The 17361-nt window shown below is 38.9% G+C and overlaps 1 protein-coding gene across 5 annotated transcripts in view; it reads right to left on the bottom strand.

Moving 5' to 3' along the window:
* LOC107687121 (cytosolic acyl coenzyme A thioester hydrolase-like) overlaps positions 1-17361 on the bottom strand; it is a 74147-nt gene that overhangs the window by 18032 nt on the left and 38754 nt on the right. For all 5 annotated transcript variants that reach the window (XM_016484336.1, XM_016484337.1, XM_016484334.1 and 2 more), the window contains one exon: positions 4244-4360. In XM_016484336.1, coding sequence (XP_016339822.1) covers positions 4244-4360 — 117 coding nt within the window. The remainder of the gene's footprint in view (positions 1-4243; positions 4361-17361) is intronic.

The raw sequence follows: 17361 nt of genomic DNA, 5'->3' as shown, positions 1-17361 counted from the left end.
GGATAGCTTGCCAATCAGAGCACACCTCGCTTTTCAGACCGATGAGCTTTGTAAAAATCGACGCGTTTCAGAAAGGCAGGGCATAGAGGAGAAACAATAATGTACAGGATGTGGAAAATAACGTGTTTTTTGAACCTTAAACCGCATAAACATTTCATTACACCAAATACACAAAATAATGTTCTTTTTAGCAACATCATATGACCCCTTTAAAAAGCTGTAATTCCTAAACCTTTCCTCCTAATTTTGATGAGAATACCCTCAAATTAAAGCTCAGAGCGTGCACTTTAAGCTCATATTCATTATATAACTGTAACTTGAATAGGGTTACAAAAAGCTGAAAATTTTCCAGTAAATTTCGGAAATATTCCAGGGATTTTGGGAAAGTTTCCGGAAATTTACTGCAAATTGTCCACCCCTTTGCAAACCTAAACTTTAATATGTTTTGGTCAGCAGCTAAAATAATAAAAATTGTGCCTGTGTACAAAATATATATGGACCTGACTGTATAATCTATTAAAATTTCTGGGTTTTGAGTATTCAATGTTTCTATTCTGGCCCCGAATCTCAAATTTGGCACAAACCATAAATTGGGTGGTGGTCTAATAAATTTGTTAAGCACAGTATATGTTATTAAACAACAAATAGCTCTGTTTCTTATAACAACACACCAAGGGGAGACTGCGCTCGTTCATTTCCTGTTTTTTTTTTCTGTTTTCCTTAGTTTTACTGTATTTTTCTCCTCATTTGTGTTAGTCATGGAGTTGAGAATTATTTAAGTTTTACTTTTAGATAAGATTTATTTTTAGTAAAGTTTCTCAATAATTTCAAGGGATAACACTAGAGGAGAGAGAGAAAAAAAAGGTTTGTTATTTGTAAAGCCCCTAAGTTTGAATTATGATACAACAGAGCATAGATATTTGAACCTGTGTGTTCCTTTAAATCTTGATTGAGAGCATAATACAGAATAGTTGCAAGCAAGAAAGCAAGCAAGCAAGCGAGCAAATAAATAAATAAATAAATATTGAACAAAGGGAAAGTGAGCAATTAAAAATGTATTATGTTATTATTTATTTGGTTATTTCTTAGTAGTTAACATACAGTCATGTCACCTTGAATAAACAAACATACAAACAAACAAACAAACCAACGAATAAATAAATAAGTTCATATACATCTAGGTGTAGTGTGGCAATCGAAAAGCTGGTCTGTGTTTAGTCTCTTAAATAACCAACCAAAGTATGTTGATTTCTTACTTTCAAGACAAATTACTTTTTCAATGGGGGCCTTTTCACTGGCAGTCATTGCTCATAAATCCTTGCCCATTATAAAATATTTTATTTGATCATATAAAACCACTGAGAGAGAAAAAGATGCAATAAAAGAGGAAATCAGGAAGGAGGTACAGTGAATATAAAAGTCTCATAATTTACAGGTATTTGCCAAAAGTATAAAAAATAAAACTGAGTGCAATTACTTTTTGTTTGCTTGTTTTGTAGTCAGTGTAATGATAATAAATACCAAAATACTAATTATCAGCATCAGCAATACTAACTGTAGCTGATTAACCTCCTGATGAAAAGAAGTGTGTTCTGACATCCTCATCAGTGGATATAATCAACAGAGCATTTAGCTGTGATAAAATCCACAATGCTATGATGTAAAACACTTGTTGTGCAGCTCCCTTAGTGAACTGGTATTTTTTATTCACTATATACAGTGGCGTTCGTAATGTCAGATACCAGAGGGAAAATCTGGGATTTTTAATTACATGCTTTGTTTTCACCAGAGAATGTAAAACGCTTGCATGTGGCTGTCTCAGTACAGAGCGGCTGCGTAGGTTATGAATAATCCCACTTATGGCGTTGGGTGCCGGGAACAGCGAAAGACTAGTTTAAAGCATGCCACAAAGTTGACTTAGCCATTACAGCAATCAAAGCCATCCAACCATTAAAGTTTGACCTAACTTGAGTTCACTGATTCCAGGAAGGGATGCTTATGTTTAAAATACAGCAACTAGGACATCTGGAGAGAATCAGCCCTGTGCATCACCACAGACAGTCAACACGCTCATTCCCTTACACAGCAGAAACGGAAAATCTTTATCCTAGTCACACAAACCACCATTCCCTTCCATCCAGCCAGAAAACAAAAGAAATTAATAAAAAGTTAAATTGTTGGTAACACTTTATTTTAAGGTCCAATTCTCACTATTAAATAGTTGCTTATTAGCATGCAAATTACTAGCATATTGGCTGTTTATTAGCACTTATAAAGCACATATTAATGCCTTATTCTGCATGACCATATGTTAGGCCCCTTAGCCCTACCCCATAAACTTAACAACTACCCTACTAACTATTAATAAGCAGCAGATTAGGTGTTTATTGAGGGAAAACTCTCAGTTAATGGTGAATATGTATTCCCTAATCTAAAATATTTCCAAATTGTTTTTGTAGAATGCTTTTTTTTGTGAGGCATTTGTTTTGGGAAAATTAATAGAAAAACAACACAATAACGGTTTGGAAAGATATGTGGATTAAATAAATACATTTTTGAGTGAACTAATCCTTCAGACATGCCGCAGTGTTACTAATAAACCATCAACAGGTAAGACTGCTGTTACTGCACATTTACACACATTTACTTCACATTTACCCTACCATTTCCTCTTCCAGAGCACTAAGCAGACTGTGTGGCAACAGATCATTGCTCTTTCCGACTGCACATTTGACTAGCCAGGCAGAGTTTACTTTGGGACTTTTGGCCCTGCCAACTGCAGACATTTTATTACTGTTGCAATTCTGTTTGGTGATGCTACTGATGTAGAAATGAACGCCGAAAAGTTAAGACCCAACCACAGTCACTGCTGCTGAAATAAGCCAGAGAAAACTGAATTCAAAATCCTGAAAGCTTTACCAAGTTCATGTCAGAAAGACACAAATGGCTTTGAACGTAGAGTGATTACGAGCAAGGTTTTAGAACACACTAAAAAGAATGTGCCTTTTGTTTATTTACACACAGCTATAATAGAGCATGGGTTTGTTTGTCAAGTCCCATAGTATTAGCACATGAAACTGTTTTAGAGTATGCAAACATGAATGAGTCAGATGAGTAATGAATGAATGGAGAAAGTAATAAGCATAATAATTCATGGAATGAATAATTCATTTTTGCTCAGTCATTTAATATGAAAGAATAGTAAATCTCAAGGCTTCATGCGTTCTCAAGCTCTCAGTTTATTTTAGTGGAAGGATGAAAAGTCTCTGCTTCGGTGAAATTATGCACAGTCACAGTGTCATCCATTGTATATACACTGAATATCAACGAGGCTGTTGTTTTCTTCCATTCTTTGTTACATAAAGTACAATACAAGCACTGTATTTACAGGATGATAACATGACAAACAAATGTTCTTCTAAAAATGTCTTCTAAATCATCATCAACAACAACAACTAAGAATCCTGGATGCTGTATTATGCAGATAGACTGTTTTAATGCTACGTTCAGAAAGACAGAATTTCTGACTTCTTGGAAAGTGCACCAAGTGCACTCTTGTGCTCCAGAGAAGAGCTTGGGTTTTGAAAGACACAATATATGAAAAACAGATAATTTTTGGTTGAAATAATGACTAATAATGAAATAATGAATTCTTATAATAAAATACACTGCATCAGCAAATAATATACACTGCATCAGAGTTTGCTAATATGTTTAAAAGGTTTGTGAATATAGCTTTGTAAAAAATGGTAACTGATCTCAATCAATTCTGTGTGTGTGTATACAGTATGTACTGTATATCCCAGATCCAATCTGGGATGCAACAAGTTCTAACAGAGTAATGTGCCGCAGTATAATAAATAATAAGTTATATCTTTCAACTGCCTATCTTTTACAAAACAAGAACTGAGAATAAATCACTAAAATTGCTTTGTGGTCCAGTGAACTATCAGATGACAATACAGACCTTATGTCTGGCAAACTACACTAGTATTAAGCAATACATCATGTATGCAATTTTCCACAAACCTGTTTACAACCCAAGCTACTTAAAGGCTGTCCACAGTCTATCTTTAACTTCACAACTGAACTCCATTTTTTGGAAATGACGAACTAAATTTAGCTTTCCAATCATAAAGGAAATCAGATGTCTGTGAGATTTCTGTGAGAATCAGAAACCACGTACCAAAAATATTCTCTATACTACAATGTAAAAGAGGCAACACATGAATTTTTTAATTACCTTTCTTGATCTTGCGATGGAAGTTAATGGCGTCCACAGATGCGGTCACAATGTTGGTCTTGCAATGACGAGCAGCAACAATCCCTGCCACCTCATCCATCAGCTTCATGGTCACACCTGAGGATGACAGATATCAGGGCAATTTACTAACTGACTTACAATCAGACTGAGAATATGTATATCAGTCAAATTTACCCTGAAGCATCAGAGTAAAAACCATTCAGAAGTCATAAACTGTTTATCCTGCTGAAAGAATATGCAAAGGAACTTGTGATAATAAGAGTCGTGCTCTCCTGCTGATGGTGCATATATAACCATTTCATTACCATCCTTCATTATCCTCCATCCTCCATTTATACCTTCCCAAATAAATACCCATTTGGCAGTGAAATGCAAAACCTGATGTCATATGTGTCACGTACCGCTACTGTGAGGAGCACGGAGCGAGGAACGAGGAGACGAGGAGTAAACTTCCAACGAACAGGCTTTATTTGACATCAAAGGAACCAGGAACACACACGTAGCGGGGAGAGACGACATTCAATACTAGACAACGGAACACTGAATAGGACTCACTTTAAATACACAGGACTAGAGGAGGGGATGACGAGAAAGACCTGGAACTAATGAAACAATTAACATGGGAGAAAACTGGGTCATGGAGCACGTGGGGGAGGAAAAACACACAGATAGAGTCCAGGGGCGTGACATATCGTCCCCCTCCCGGAAGGTGCGTCCTCGTGCCGTAGAACTACAGAGGGGGGAACGGGTGGGAACTTGGGAGGAGGCTCGGGAGGAGGACGGACACGCGGGAGGGGGCCGGCAGACAGAGTCCAGGGAGGTGACGATGGAGGGAGGAGCCAGGGAGGTGACAGGAAGGACTTGGAGCAGGAGGGGCCAAGCAAGACCCAGGCCACAGCCATGATGGCGACCCACGGTGAAGCCGACGAAGGGAGGAGCCATGGAGGAGGAATGGCCGCCGACTCCAGGGGGCCGACCAACGTCGGCGGAGCAGGTGGCGGAGGAGCCCGAGGCGGAGACGGAGAGCCAATGAGCCAAGGCGACAGGGAGGATCCGGAGGGCCAAGGCGGAGCAGATGGCGCTGACGACTGACGTGGAGGTGTGGATCCGAAAGGCAGCGGTGGAGCCGGAGCGACTGAGGAGGAGCCGAAGGGATGAAGGAGCCTGACGGAGCCGGAGGGACGAAGGAACGAGGCGCAGACGGAGGTGTGGAGTCCCGAGGCGAAGGATGGTCGACGCCAGACCAAGGCAGAGCCGAAGGGACGAGGGAACCCGGCGGAGCTAGTGGACTGTCGGACTACGGCAGAGAGGAGAGAGCTAGGAGCCATGGTGGAGCCGACGGGTCCACGGGCCGAGGCGGAGTCTGGGGCTTAGAGGCTGGAGGCGGGGTCAAGGGATACTCCAGCTCCAGTGACGCTGGAGGATGGCAGTCCCGCGGAGCTCGCACCGTGCTGATGGTGGTCTGAGGGCGATCAGAGGGGCTGCCAGACGACAGCGGTGGAGGAGGCAGGAGCGGGTGGGTGGGCAGAAATTTGTGAGCCTCCGGGCTTAACTTGGGACCAGAAGCCCTCTCAGGGCTGGACGTGGGAACAGGAGCCTTCTCTGGGCTAGACCTGGGAACAAGAACTTTCTCTGGGCTAGACATGGGAACAGGAACTTTCTCTGGGCTAAACTCGGGGACTGGAGCCCTCTCAGGGCTACACTTGGGAGACAGGGCTGAACGTGGCAACTGGGCTGACAAAGGGCTCAGAGGAAGGAAGGAGGAGAGGGGGTAAGTCGACTGTTTCCCAGTCTATAAGGTCCCCTTCGAAGTCCAGCAGTCCCAGCTGTATAATCAGCTCACCCTCAGCCGCGGTGCAGTGGGCGGAGCTCCACTCCACGCTCTCTCTCTGTCCGCGGCACTCTCCCTCGTGGCGGGCTCTGTTGCCGGCTCTCGCACCTTGACTGACGTCACTTGCAGCTCCAGCTCCGTGGCGATCCGTTGCCCTGTCGCTCCATGCGGCAATGGCTCGTCGGCCGCGGCGAGCTCGGGCTCTCCATCAGCGGTGGGCTTGGGCATGCGCTCCATGCTGTGGGGAGATGGTGGGCTGGGCACTGGGTCCGGGGTGGCACTCGCCAGTGTCTCGCCAGTTTCCACTCCACAAATGCGGCGAAATTCGCTCAAATGCCTTCCTCGGACGACGGCGCTCTGTACGCGGAGTTTAAACTGGCATCATAGAACACATAGAGCGCGTCGACCGGGTAGCTGGAGAGGTTGGCGAGAACCAGGAACAGTCTGGTGTGGCCCTCGGGCGATTTATCCCCCTGCTCCAGCAGGAGGAGGAGGTATTCAGGGCGAGGGGATTCATAAGGGCACAATGGAAACAAAAAACACTGGGTAAAACACGGAAAACTAAAACGGAGGGAAGACACGGAGGTTACTGTTTCGGTCCGGTATCCTGTCACGTACTGCTACTGTGAGGAGCACAGAGAGAGGAACGAGGAGACGAGGAGTAAACTTCCAATGAACAGACTTTATTTGACATCAAAGGAACCAGGAACACACATGTAGCGGGGAGACGACATTCAATACCAGAAAACAGAACACTGAATAGGACTTACTTTAAATAAACAGGACTAGAGGAGGGGATGACGAGAAACACCTGGAACTAATTAAACAATTAACATGGGAGAAAACTGGGTCATGGAGCACGTGGGGGAGGAAAAACACACAGACAGAATCCAGGGGCGTGACAATATGACAGAAAATTACATTAAAGCTCAAACAATGCAGCATGATTACTGCTTAGTAAACACTGTAACGATAATAATATCAATTGCACAGCACACGGCTAGGACAAAGTTCAGTGCTTTATGAATTATACATCTCTCTGGGCAGAACAGGTCACCATCAGTCTCAGGAGAATCAGACCACTTGTTCTGAATCACAATATCTGTATGACTTGGAAATGTCACTATTTCACTGTCCAAACCCATTGCAATAGGTTTGTGTGAGAAACATAGATAAGTTGATAAATTGTTATTCTTTCATAATCGTCTAATTGGCTGTAGCTCTGAAATATCATTTAGGTTGCATTCAGATTCAAAAATGGCTTGTCGATGCACCATTGCACAACAGTTCTTCCAAGTGCTGTACAGGAAGGTGACATGCAAGTCTGAATGTGGATTGTGGTGAATAACATTTGAGAGCTGCAATGAAGAGGGAGGATTGTCAATTAAAATTCTATAATTTTATCCCTTTGTGTGAAGATTCTACAGAATTTCTAGATGAGAGCAAATAATGCCAGAATTGTAATTTTTGCGTGAACTGTTGCTTTGAAGTCGATGATGTATCTTGCACTGAATATACAATATAATATGTTTTAACATATGTTGCTCGCATTTTTTACTTTTTTAAGGAATTCTGAACCATTACATCATGTTTTTGAAATGCAGCAAGAAGGTCTTTGTACAAATAGTTCTGATCAATACACATTTTAATGTGCCAAACTAAAAGCTCATTAAAAATTAAAACTGTAATTAATGCCATGTCTAACATTCATGAAACTCCAAGTCCAAAGTCAAAGTCACACAAAATAAAATTCTGGTTCCTCTTGCAAAAACATACTGTGGTAGCCATAATTTTCAACAAAATATATGGTGATTCGAGTTACACCAGTTTTTTATGGTTATTCAAGTATTGCATAGTTATTCACCCCAAATGTTCAAACATGCTAAAAAAATAATGAACATAATAAAATAAATAAATCTGACTGTTGCAAAGTATTGTGAGATTGTCTTTTCCTCAAAAATACATGCAGTGCTGCCTTAGAATTTTGCTAAATTCTATAATGTATCAACCAACATGCCTAATAAAATCGCTGAGCTAATATTTTACTAACTGCTGAGAAGCTGTAATGGTATGAACAGTCCGCTTATGGGAGTCACTAGGTGTAAGATTGCTAAATACAGCCACTAACTCGGAAAATATATGGAAGATACTGCTGCTGCCAAGCTTTGAAAAATATCTGGCCTGAGGTAAATCATCTGAACAGAGATGAATGGAAGCAGACTTTATGTGATATAAAGGCCTTTAACGACCATTTCCATTGTTCCAGGACCTGAGGGATAAAGGGGTCACATCATGGAAAACATGATTTCCATTGCTTTTTTGGAATAAAGAGTTCAGTGTACTATGTGGATTTTTTTTTTTTTAAATGTCATGCTAAACAAAATGTATCAAATAATGTGACTTAAGTATTTTATGTATGTCAGTAGTATATCATGGGAACAGCACACAAATGTTTCCTTAGAATGACCTTTGTAATGACCCTTAGATCATTGTAAGGACTTTAGATCAATGACAATCAATCAGATCAGGGAAAATTTGTTGACATAACTAATATTGTTGTAAAAAAATCTTTTCATCAAAGCATTATAACCCTATACAGTAGAAAACTGAGAGAGTTAAGTATTGTAAGCTCAGTGTTAAGCAAGAAAAACCCTCAGAACAGATGATTAATTTAGCGAGAGGGTCAGCAGATAGCACAGATATAGAACAGAATGACACTCCTTGGAATATTTCTATACCAAGATGACGTGCAATTCACAGCGCCAGTGCATGTTTTGTAAGCTCCCCTGACACCAAACAGGCAGAGACTTGAATACTCTGGATCACTGTATGAGCTGGTTTTAGCGATGGACCCTGGGGACTCTCATCTCCAAGTGAGATTCCCTCAATTTACACATGGCACTGAAAGCGCACTCCACCTCAAAAACTCTCTTGACAATTTGTGGCAAAGCTTCTTCACAAATCTCAGCTAGTGAGAAAGCGTCATCTCTGGATGTGCAGTGGTGTAAAAATATGGGAGAAGCATGAAATGGCTGCTGAGGTTTTGCACAAGTGTCATAAAAGGGGCCATTTTGAACTTTTTTTGTCAGGCAAGAGTCTCCTTTTGCAAGCTTTCACACCTGATCCAAGTGTGGTTTAACACTGTCAACCTTGTCTACCCTGAGTTACAAACTATTCATGTTTGTTTTTTCCATCTGACACAAATCTATAGTGGATATAAAAAGTCTACAACACCCCTATTAAAATAGCAACTTTTATCAGATGTAAACAATTAATCCAAGTAAAATTCATTTTCATCTTAAAAAGGTTTAACAGGTGTGTAGTCCATTGTATGATCATTCGCTGGTTTAAACTGACCTAGATGGTTTACTGGTACAGTATATGCTCTTGACCAGCAAAACTTGGTCTTTCTAGTGAACAAGCATGGTCTTTCTAGTGAACCTGGTCTTGCTAAGCTAGCTAAAAAGCCTGCTGGGGATACCAGCCCACTGGCATAACATTCTGAGCTATCAGCATCCACTCCACAATATATGCAGGTTGGCTCAAATCACCTTAGGGCCTAGTATTAAGATGCATTTTCTGTGGCGCGCACAGAGACATTTGATAAGTGCAAAAACACGATACGTGGCTTATGAGTGAACATATACGCTAGCGAATGAATAGGATAATAACTGTAGGGCAAAGAATGAACTTGTGTCATAAGTGTTTGTTTCTTTCAAGAATTAATAGCTTTGCTCGATTCTGTTGTTTTCATACAGTCTAGTACATCAGGCAAAAATAAATCCAAGAAAAGCAAAAAACAAGAAAAAAAATAATCCAGGAAGAAACATAAATACAAGAATTTCATTTTTTTTCAGTGTCATAAGGATAATAACTCAGTATTAAGAACAGTGCGACTGTGCATTACAGTTATTTCAATTCATGGAAGCTCTCTCTATTCGTCTCCATCTGCCTTTGGTAAGGTGAAATGAAAGTCAAGCTGACTCACTCTCATGATGGGCAGAGAGTTTTTGCCACTGCAGTTGAATTATGGAAGCGACATTTGAAACCTGTGGAGTTATTTATATGCCTCCATAATTGTCAGTCAGAATGATTTCTATCGGCTGATTTGCATAGACAAATGCATCTAAGCCTGGTGGCACAGTCAATGATATGGCAAATGTCTTAGTATGTCTGTCTTCAGACTGAAATTGAGTAATTCAGAATTTCTGAACCACCAGTTTCGCAACAGGATCCAGATTTTACATTGGACAATAAGTGCCAACACAACACACATCTACTGTACGCTAATAAAAAGGTAAATAAATATATAAAGAAAGAAAACACGGCCATTTATTAATATTATCAGTAATTAAATAGGTCCAGTTTTACTAAACAGGGTAAATTAGCGCTAGAGTGCAATTCCATAAAAGCACCGATGGGAGGGAAAATTCTGCGGGTGATTTACTGACAATGCGCAACATTGAAGAACACAGACACAACATCTCATTTCCATAATGACCAGCACAATCTACTGCCTGCTTTAAGACATGCTTTTTTTGGGCATTAAATAATGCCGCAAATACCAGTGAATTGACGAGCGCAAATCTTAGTAAATCGCGTTGTGTGATTCATTTGAATATTCTCCTCATATAAATTTACAGATCAAAAGGGAAACTCCTACAATTGCATATTATTCAATAAGGTGAGTCGCAAAAATAACTGTCTTTTCAGCGCTAATTTCCCACTGCGTGTCTTAGTAAATCCTGACAGTAGTTTTTTAACACCAAATAAGGGTTTGCGCTGGCGCAAGCTGATAGTAAATCTGGCCCATGGTCTACAATCTGCTAAATTACTAACATATGGACTGAACAGGAAAATTTACAATTTGATAAATGAATAAGCAACAATGTGACCTCAGTTAATATTGCCTGGCTATATTATGTTGGCATGTCTAATTTGACATAACAAAAACCTTTTTTCCTTCTTTTTAATAGACAATGTGTCTTTTTATTTTGATATCCTAACTACACATAATTATGTAGTTTGCTGCTTTTTTTTAAACAAAGAAAGAAACTTGACAATAGTTCAACATCAGCAAGACTTTTCAGTCAGAAAGATGCTTGCAAAACTGAATATTTGCCTGTATGCAAATGACCATAATGGCAAGCAAACCTAAGGGTGCTTTAACTGTGCAGTCAAAGAATGATGTAAGTTTCTTGGGCTCCAGATCTGAGAAGGAGAACTGCGCGCTCAATGGAAAAACAGCAATTAGAAAGCCAATCCCAGAGGAGCCTTTGCTGCTAGCAAGTGCTTCAATGATTAGATTTCTTGTGACGATTACCCAAAATTTTTCCTCTGAACAGGTTGAGCCTAGAGCCACCATGATAGATGATGAAATATTCCTCTTCAGTTTAGTACTCTAGATGCTCTGCTTTTGTCTTTCTCTCCACTACATTTCAAACAATTTTAGGTCTACTTACAAAAACAACTGTACCAACAGCAAAATCAACTATCTCTTTACTTCAGAGTATAGCACCCTCTCTCTTTTTCTTTTAATCATAATAGTAAAATTTAAAAAAAAAAATAATAAAAAAATGGCTTCGTAATGAAGTGTTACCATAGAAACAGGTTGTGGGATATTTTCGCACATGCTCAAAAGAGAAAGATATTTCCTGTATATTTGTACACTGTGGGTATTTCCAGCTGCTAGTTAGCACGACAGCTTGCATCAACAGCTTTACTTCATTTAAATCCTTCGTGAGTCATAGTGATTCACTTGTGGATGTTGAATACTTCCTGTAAAACCTAGCAAAAACTCTTACTTACAAAAAATTACTCCTTTAAATGGGAGACAGTCACACTTTATTTTGATTGACCATTTCATCTACATGTCAGCTAACTCTCACTCGAGTCTTAGTACAGCATTAGTAGACTGTTTGATTAAGATTAGTGGAATAAGCGGTAACACTTTACAATAAGGTTCCATTTGTTAACTATATTTAAAGTCCATGTTAGATCAGGTCCATTAAATAACATAAACTATATAAACACAGATACAACTTTTGGTCACACTTTAAGGCCCAATTCTCGCTAACAAACCATTAACTACAACTTTTGCCTCAATAAACTCCTAATTTTCTGCTTATTAATAGCTAGTAAGGTAGGTGTTAAGTTTAGGTATTGGCTAGGATTAGGGATGTAGAATATAGTAATGCAGAATATGTGCTTTATGAGTACTAATGGTGGCCAATATGTTATTAATGCATGATAATAAGCAACTAGTTAATAGTAAGAACTGGTCCCTATACCAAGTTGGGTGTTACCCAACTTTTGATTATAATTATTGGAATCAACATTAACTAAGATTAATAAACACTTCAGGAAGTATTTTTCATTGTTAATGTTAACTAATGTAGTTAACAAATGTTAACAAATGGAAAGTGCTGCTGAATAAGCTAACATGTCTTGCAAAGTTACTTATAGTCATAATGTCTGTTGGAGGATCATCAAAATAAAGTGTTAGCAGACATTAAGCAGACAGTCTAATAATACTAATGACTGCTAGGTGACATGTAGTTGCAAATTTACTTATAGTCAACAGAATGTCTAATGGTGACTATCAAATAAAGTGTAACCTGGACACAAAGAGTCATTAGTTGACCTATTAGTCTATTACTTTGTCCTTTCAAACCCATATGCTCTGATTTTTCTTCTATAAAACACAAAAGCAGAATTTTTTAAGCGTCTTCACAGACTCATCTCTTTGCATAGAGTGGCAGTTCATAATAACCACTTCTGTCAAGATACTTAAAAAGGTGTAACACCATAAAGTTATGGTGAAAAATTCACTTTTTTTTTTTTTTGTTTGAGTTTGCAGACTATAAATTGGCATGGGAAAAGAGCAGTGAGAACATTCTTTGAAGTTTTTCCTTTTGTGTTCCACAAAAACATTAGAGAATCGAGATTGGAATGACATGAGGGTAAACAAATGTCTGAACTATGTGTGTTTGTTCCACAAATCAATGCTAAATGCGTGAACATCTAAGTGAAAGTTGTGGCCAAGTATGGTGACCCATACTTGGAATTAGTGCTCTGCATTTATCCCAAAGTGCACACACACAGCAATGAACACACACACACCGTGAACACACAACCTTTGGGTTATGAGTCCGACTCTCTAACCATTAGGCCACGACTTCCCAACTAATCAACCTCACCAACCTAAACCAACCTCAAACCATGTACAGTAATATACATACAATAGAAGACCAAAGGGTTAAGCTTATGATGTGAAGCTTATATTTTTCATATCACATAGATGTGTGTTATTTGAGTTGTAATGTTGACTGGGTGGATGACGGCAAATTCAATAGTATTTTTTAGTAATCTATTTGCATCAGTCTTTTAATGTTTGTGGTCTTGCAAACACTTTTCGTATTTTAAACATTAATTCGCTGTGCTGCAATGCTTGTTCACTAAGCATAAGCACATCACTGTTCAGGCATTTTCCATTCATACAATGGTTGCTGTCCACAGCTGTATTTAACCCAGAATATTCCTTTAACATATTTAGTAGTTTAATATCTGGTAAAGACTCAGCTGGGTTTACTCACACAAAACTCCCACTGCCGTACTACAGATACAACAGTGCCACATTGGCACACAGCCTTTCTTTCTGAGTAACACACACAGATATAAACACACTCACACTTGATCTGTGATGGATGTAACCTGTCTGCACTCTATAATCATTCCTGCTGGAGCTCGGCTGGAGGAAATCCAGATGCATTCATGCACCCATCTGTTAGTTTTATCGATGCCTCCTCAAATACACACACACTCCATCTCCGTCCATTAACACACATACTCTCTCGTCCCCAAATACACACTCTCCCAAAAGACACATCGCTCAGGCCCCCGCAACTCAGCTGGCAGCTCTTGCAGTCTGTGTTTTTCTATGATCTCATATGGTCTCCCATGCGAACGCAGATCCTAAACAGCCACTAGACCACAACTTTAACTCTTATGGCATTTGTGAGGATTAAAGGATCTGGCTTATGAACTAATGTTAAGTCTTCATCTTGCTTTATAACTTTTTTTAAGAGGTGGAAAACATTTAAAGCACCCCTATTATGGATTTGTGAAAATTACCTTTCATGCAGTGGGTAACAGCTCTAAGTGAATTAAAACATCCTGCAAAGTTTTAAATATGAAAGTACACCTATTGTCTCTCAAAAGAAAGAGTCATTGAATCATTGAAACGAGTCGTTTTTAAAACGAATCCCAAGCTGTTTCATGTTGACGTCAACATGAAACATTAGCATATTGCCTGCCCACTTGTTGGTCTTTTCGCATTGGTCTAAATGAAAATGCAAATTCATTCTTTGCCACTAGATAAAAACACTTAGAGAGCGGTAAAAATAGCTGTTTCCCCGGTAACGCTGTACACAAAGCAGCACTGTGCTTACAAACGCTGCTTTATCAGGCATTACAGGCATGATGACATTAAAATGAGACCAATAGGACCAATCACCGCAGATTAGCGTCATTCAAAGGAGGGGTCTGGAAAAATGAATCATTGAGCGAATTGTTTGGGAGTCGTTGAGCAAGTAAGGTAAAAATAAATGCATATTATAAGACAATGAAAGTGTTTTTGACCTTGCATGCATGTCAACCTGTTGTTGGGGACTCCCAAAACCAAAATATGAACCTTTCATTACCCATAATAGGGGCACTTTAAACGAGTATATATGATAAGTTTAATTATATTTCTATATTAGTATATACAAATACGATTTAAAAGGGATCATGGAATGCTAAATTAAAATTTCTCTATTTTTTAATATATAAGAGGTCTTTGTTCCATTAGTTTTGGCACAGTGTAATGTAGAGTTTGCAAAGGTTAAAATATAGATAAAAGATGAAGCTGCAAACTGTATTGGATTTGACAGCAACATATGTTATGACCCCTTTAAAAGACTTGTTTTGTGTTGTTTAAATGTGTTTTATGTTCACATTTAAAATATGCATGCTTGATTGTGACAGTGCAGTTTACAACACAGTGCTGATTAATTAGCTATGCTTCATGAGTTCTTTCCAATTTCACTTTAATTGTGCTTTCAATCAAATAAGGTCTATAAATACACTAAATAAAATGTTCAATCTTTCCATCATTTAGAGCAGGCATTCCCGAACTTTTTTTATCAGGCAAACCCCTCTACGTGTAACATGTGACTGTAAAGCGCTGAAGACTCTGATGTGTCTCAGTGAGATCCGTGTAATGTGGCCATGTAGGATGACAGATTCAGATTCTACCAAACCTTTAAAAGATGAGAAAACATGATCCCACGCGCAATGCCTACACAAGACAGCTATTCCTAGCAACCTGTCACATAGCAAAGTTATATGAGCTCTGAATTTTTAAAATCTTCTCTCAGCCCCCACATTTCACTCTCAGGAACCCAAGCACATCTCACCGTCTTACCTTTTAATTCAAAAGTTTAGTTTAAAGCAACATCAACTCTTTTCTCTTTATTTGAGCAATACATGACACAGAAAGTGTCCTTACAGGAACAGCTCACCCACAATGAAAAATCTGTCATCATTTCTTCACCTTTATGTTGTTTGGGGTAACATTTTATAGGGACCAATTCTCACTATTAACTTGTTGCTTATTGGCATGCCTATTATTAACATATTGGCTGTTTATTAGTACTTATTCTGGAAGACCATATTCTACATCCCTAATCCTACCCAATACCTTAACAAATACCTTACTAACTATTAATAAGCAGCAAATTAGAAGTTCATAGAGGTAAAAGTCACAGTTAATGGTTTATTAATAGTGAGAATTGGACCTTAAAATTAAGTGTGACCAAATATTTAACGCAATTACCGCAGCATCCACCTTTTCCTAACTAATGTTAACAAATGGAACTTTATTGTAAAGTGTAACCATAAAGGGTTACCATTTGTTTTTATCTACAGAAGACTGTAGATTAATGTACAATGGTGGAAGAACACTTCATTTGCCAAAATTCAAATACCTGTTGAATTTCTCTGAACTATATCTCTGTAAATCCCACAATTCTAATTCAACTTCCTGTGTGCTATAGTAATTTCAATTCAAATTTGGATTTCCAATTCTGAATTTTAGATTTTTTTCTCAGTAGCTCAGAAATCTAATTGACAACACAATTGTTCAGCATTGTTTTTTTTTATCTGCATTTGTTTGTTATGACATAAATGAAGACTTTCAGTAAATTCCAAGTTTTTCTTCCCACAAAGCTATCGTACAGTATGACTTCAGAAGACTTATCTAGCACACAAGTCATATGGATACATTACTGGTGTTATGACTTTTTGGTCACACTTTATTTTAAGGTCCAGTACTCACTATTAACAAACCCTTAACTACGACTTTTGCCTCAATAAACTCCTAATTTGCTGCTTAATAGTAGGTAAGGTAGTTGTTTAAAGGGTTAGTTCACCCAAAAATGAAAATTAGCCCATACTCACCCTCAAGGCATCCTAGGTGTATATGACTTTCTTCTTTCTGACGAATCCAATAGGAGTTGTATTAAAAAGTATCCTGGCTCTTCCAAGCATTAGAATGGGAGTAGGTGGGTGTTTTTGTTCAACAGTCCAAAAGTAGTCAAAGCGCGCACATCCATATTAAGGGTTAGTTCACCCAAAAATGAAAATTCTGTCATTAATTACTCACCCTCATGTCGTTTCAAACCCGTAAGACCTTCGTTCATCTTCGGAACACAAATTAAGATATTTTTGATGGAATCTGAGAGCTGTCTGAACCTGCATAAACAGCAACACAACTGAAATGTTCCCAAGTCCAGAAACGTAGCAAGGAGATCGGTAAAATAATCCATGTGACATCAGGGGTTCAACCGCAATTATACGAAGCTACGAGAATACTTTTCGTGCGCAAAAGAAAAAAAAATAACAACGACTTTATTCAACTATTCGTCTCCTCCGCATCACCCTGGTGCCATTTTGGAGAATATCCGCTGGATGTAAACAACATGTGCTGTTCTGTGTCAGCTGCGTCACACGGATACGCTTTCTGTTCAGATCAAATCACAACAACGTAGGAAACAGATCCGGCGTGAGGATGGTTGAACCCCTGATGTCACATGGATTATTTTACCGATCTCCTTGCTACGTCTCTGGACTTGGGAACATTTCAGTTGAGTTGCTGTCTATGGGAGGGTCAGAGAGCTCTCAGATTCCATAAAAAATATCTTAATTTGTGTTCCGAAGATGAACG

This window comes from Sinocyclocheilus anshuiensis, unplaced genomic scaffold (assembly GCF_001515605.1).
Source record: "Sinocyclocheilus anshuiensis isolate Anshui unplaced genomic scaffold, SAMN03320099.WGS_v1.1 scaffold1203, whole genome shotgun sequence".
Lineage (NCBI taxonomy): Eukaryota > Metazoa > Chordata > Actinopteri > Cypriniformes > Cyprinidae > Sinocyclocheilus > Sinocyclocheilus anshuiensis.
Note: the sequence above shows the minus strand (reverse complement) of the source record. Positions and strands in the feature narration are given on the sequence as shown.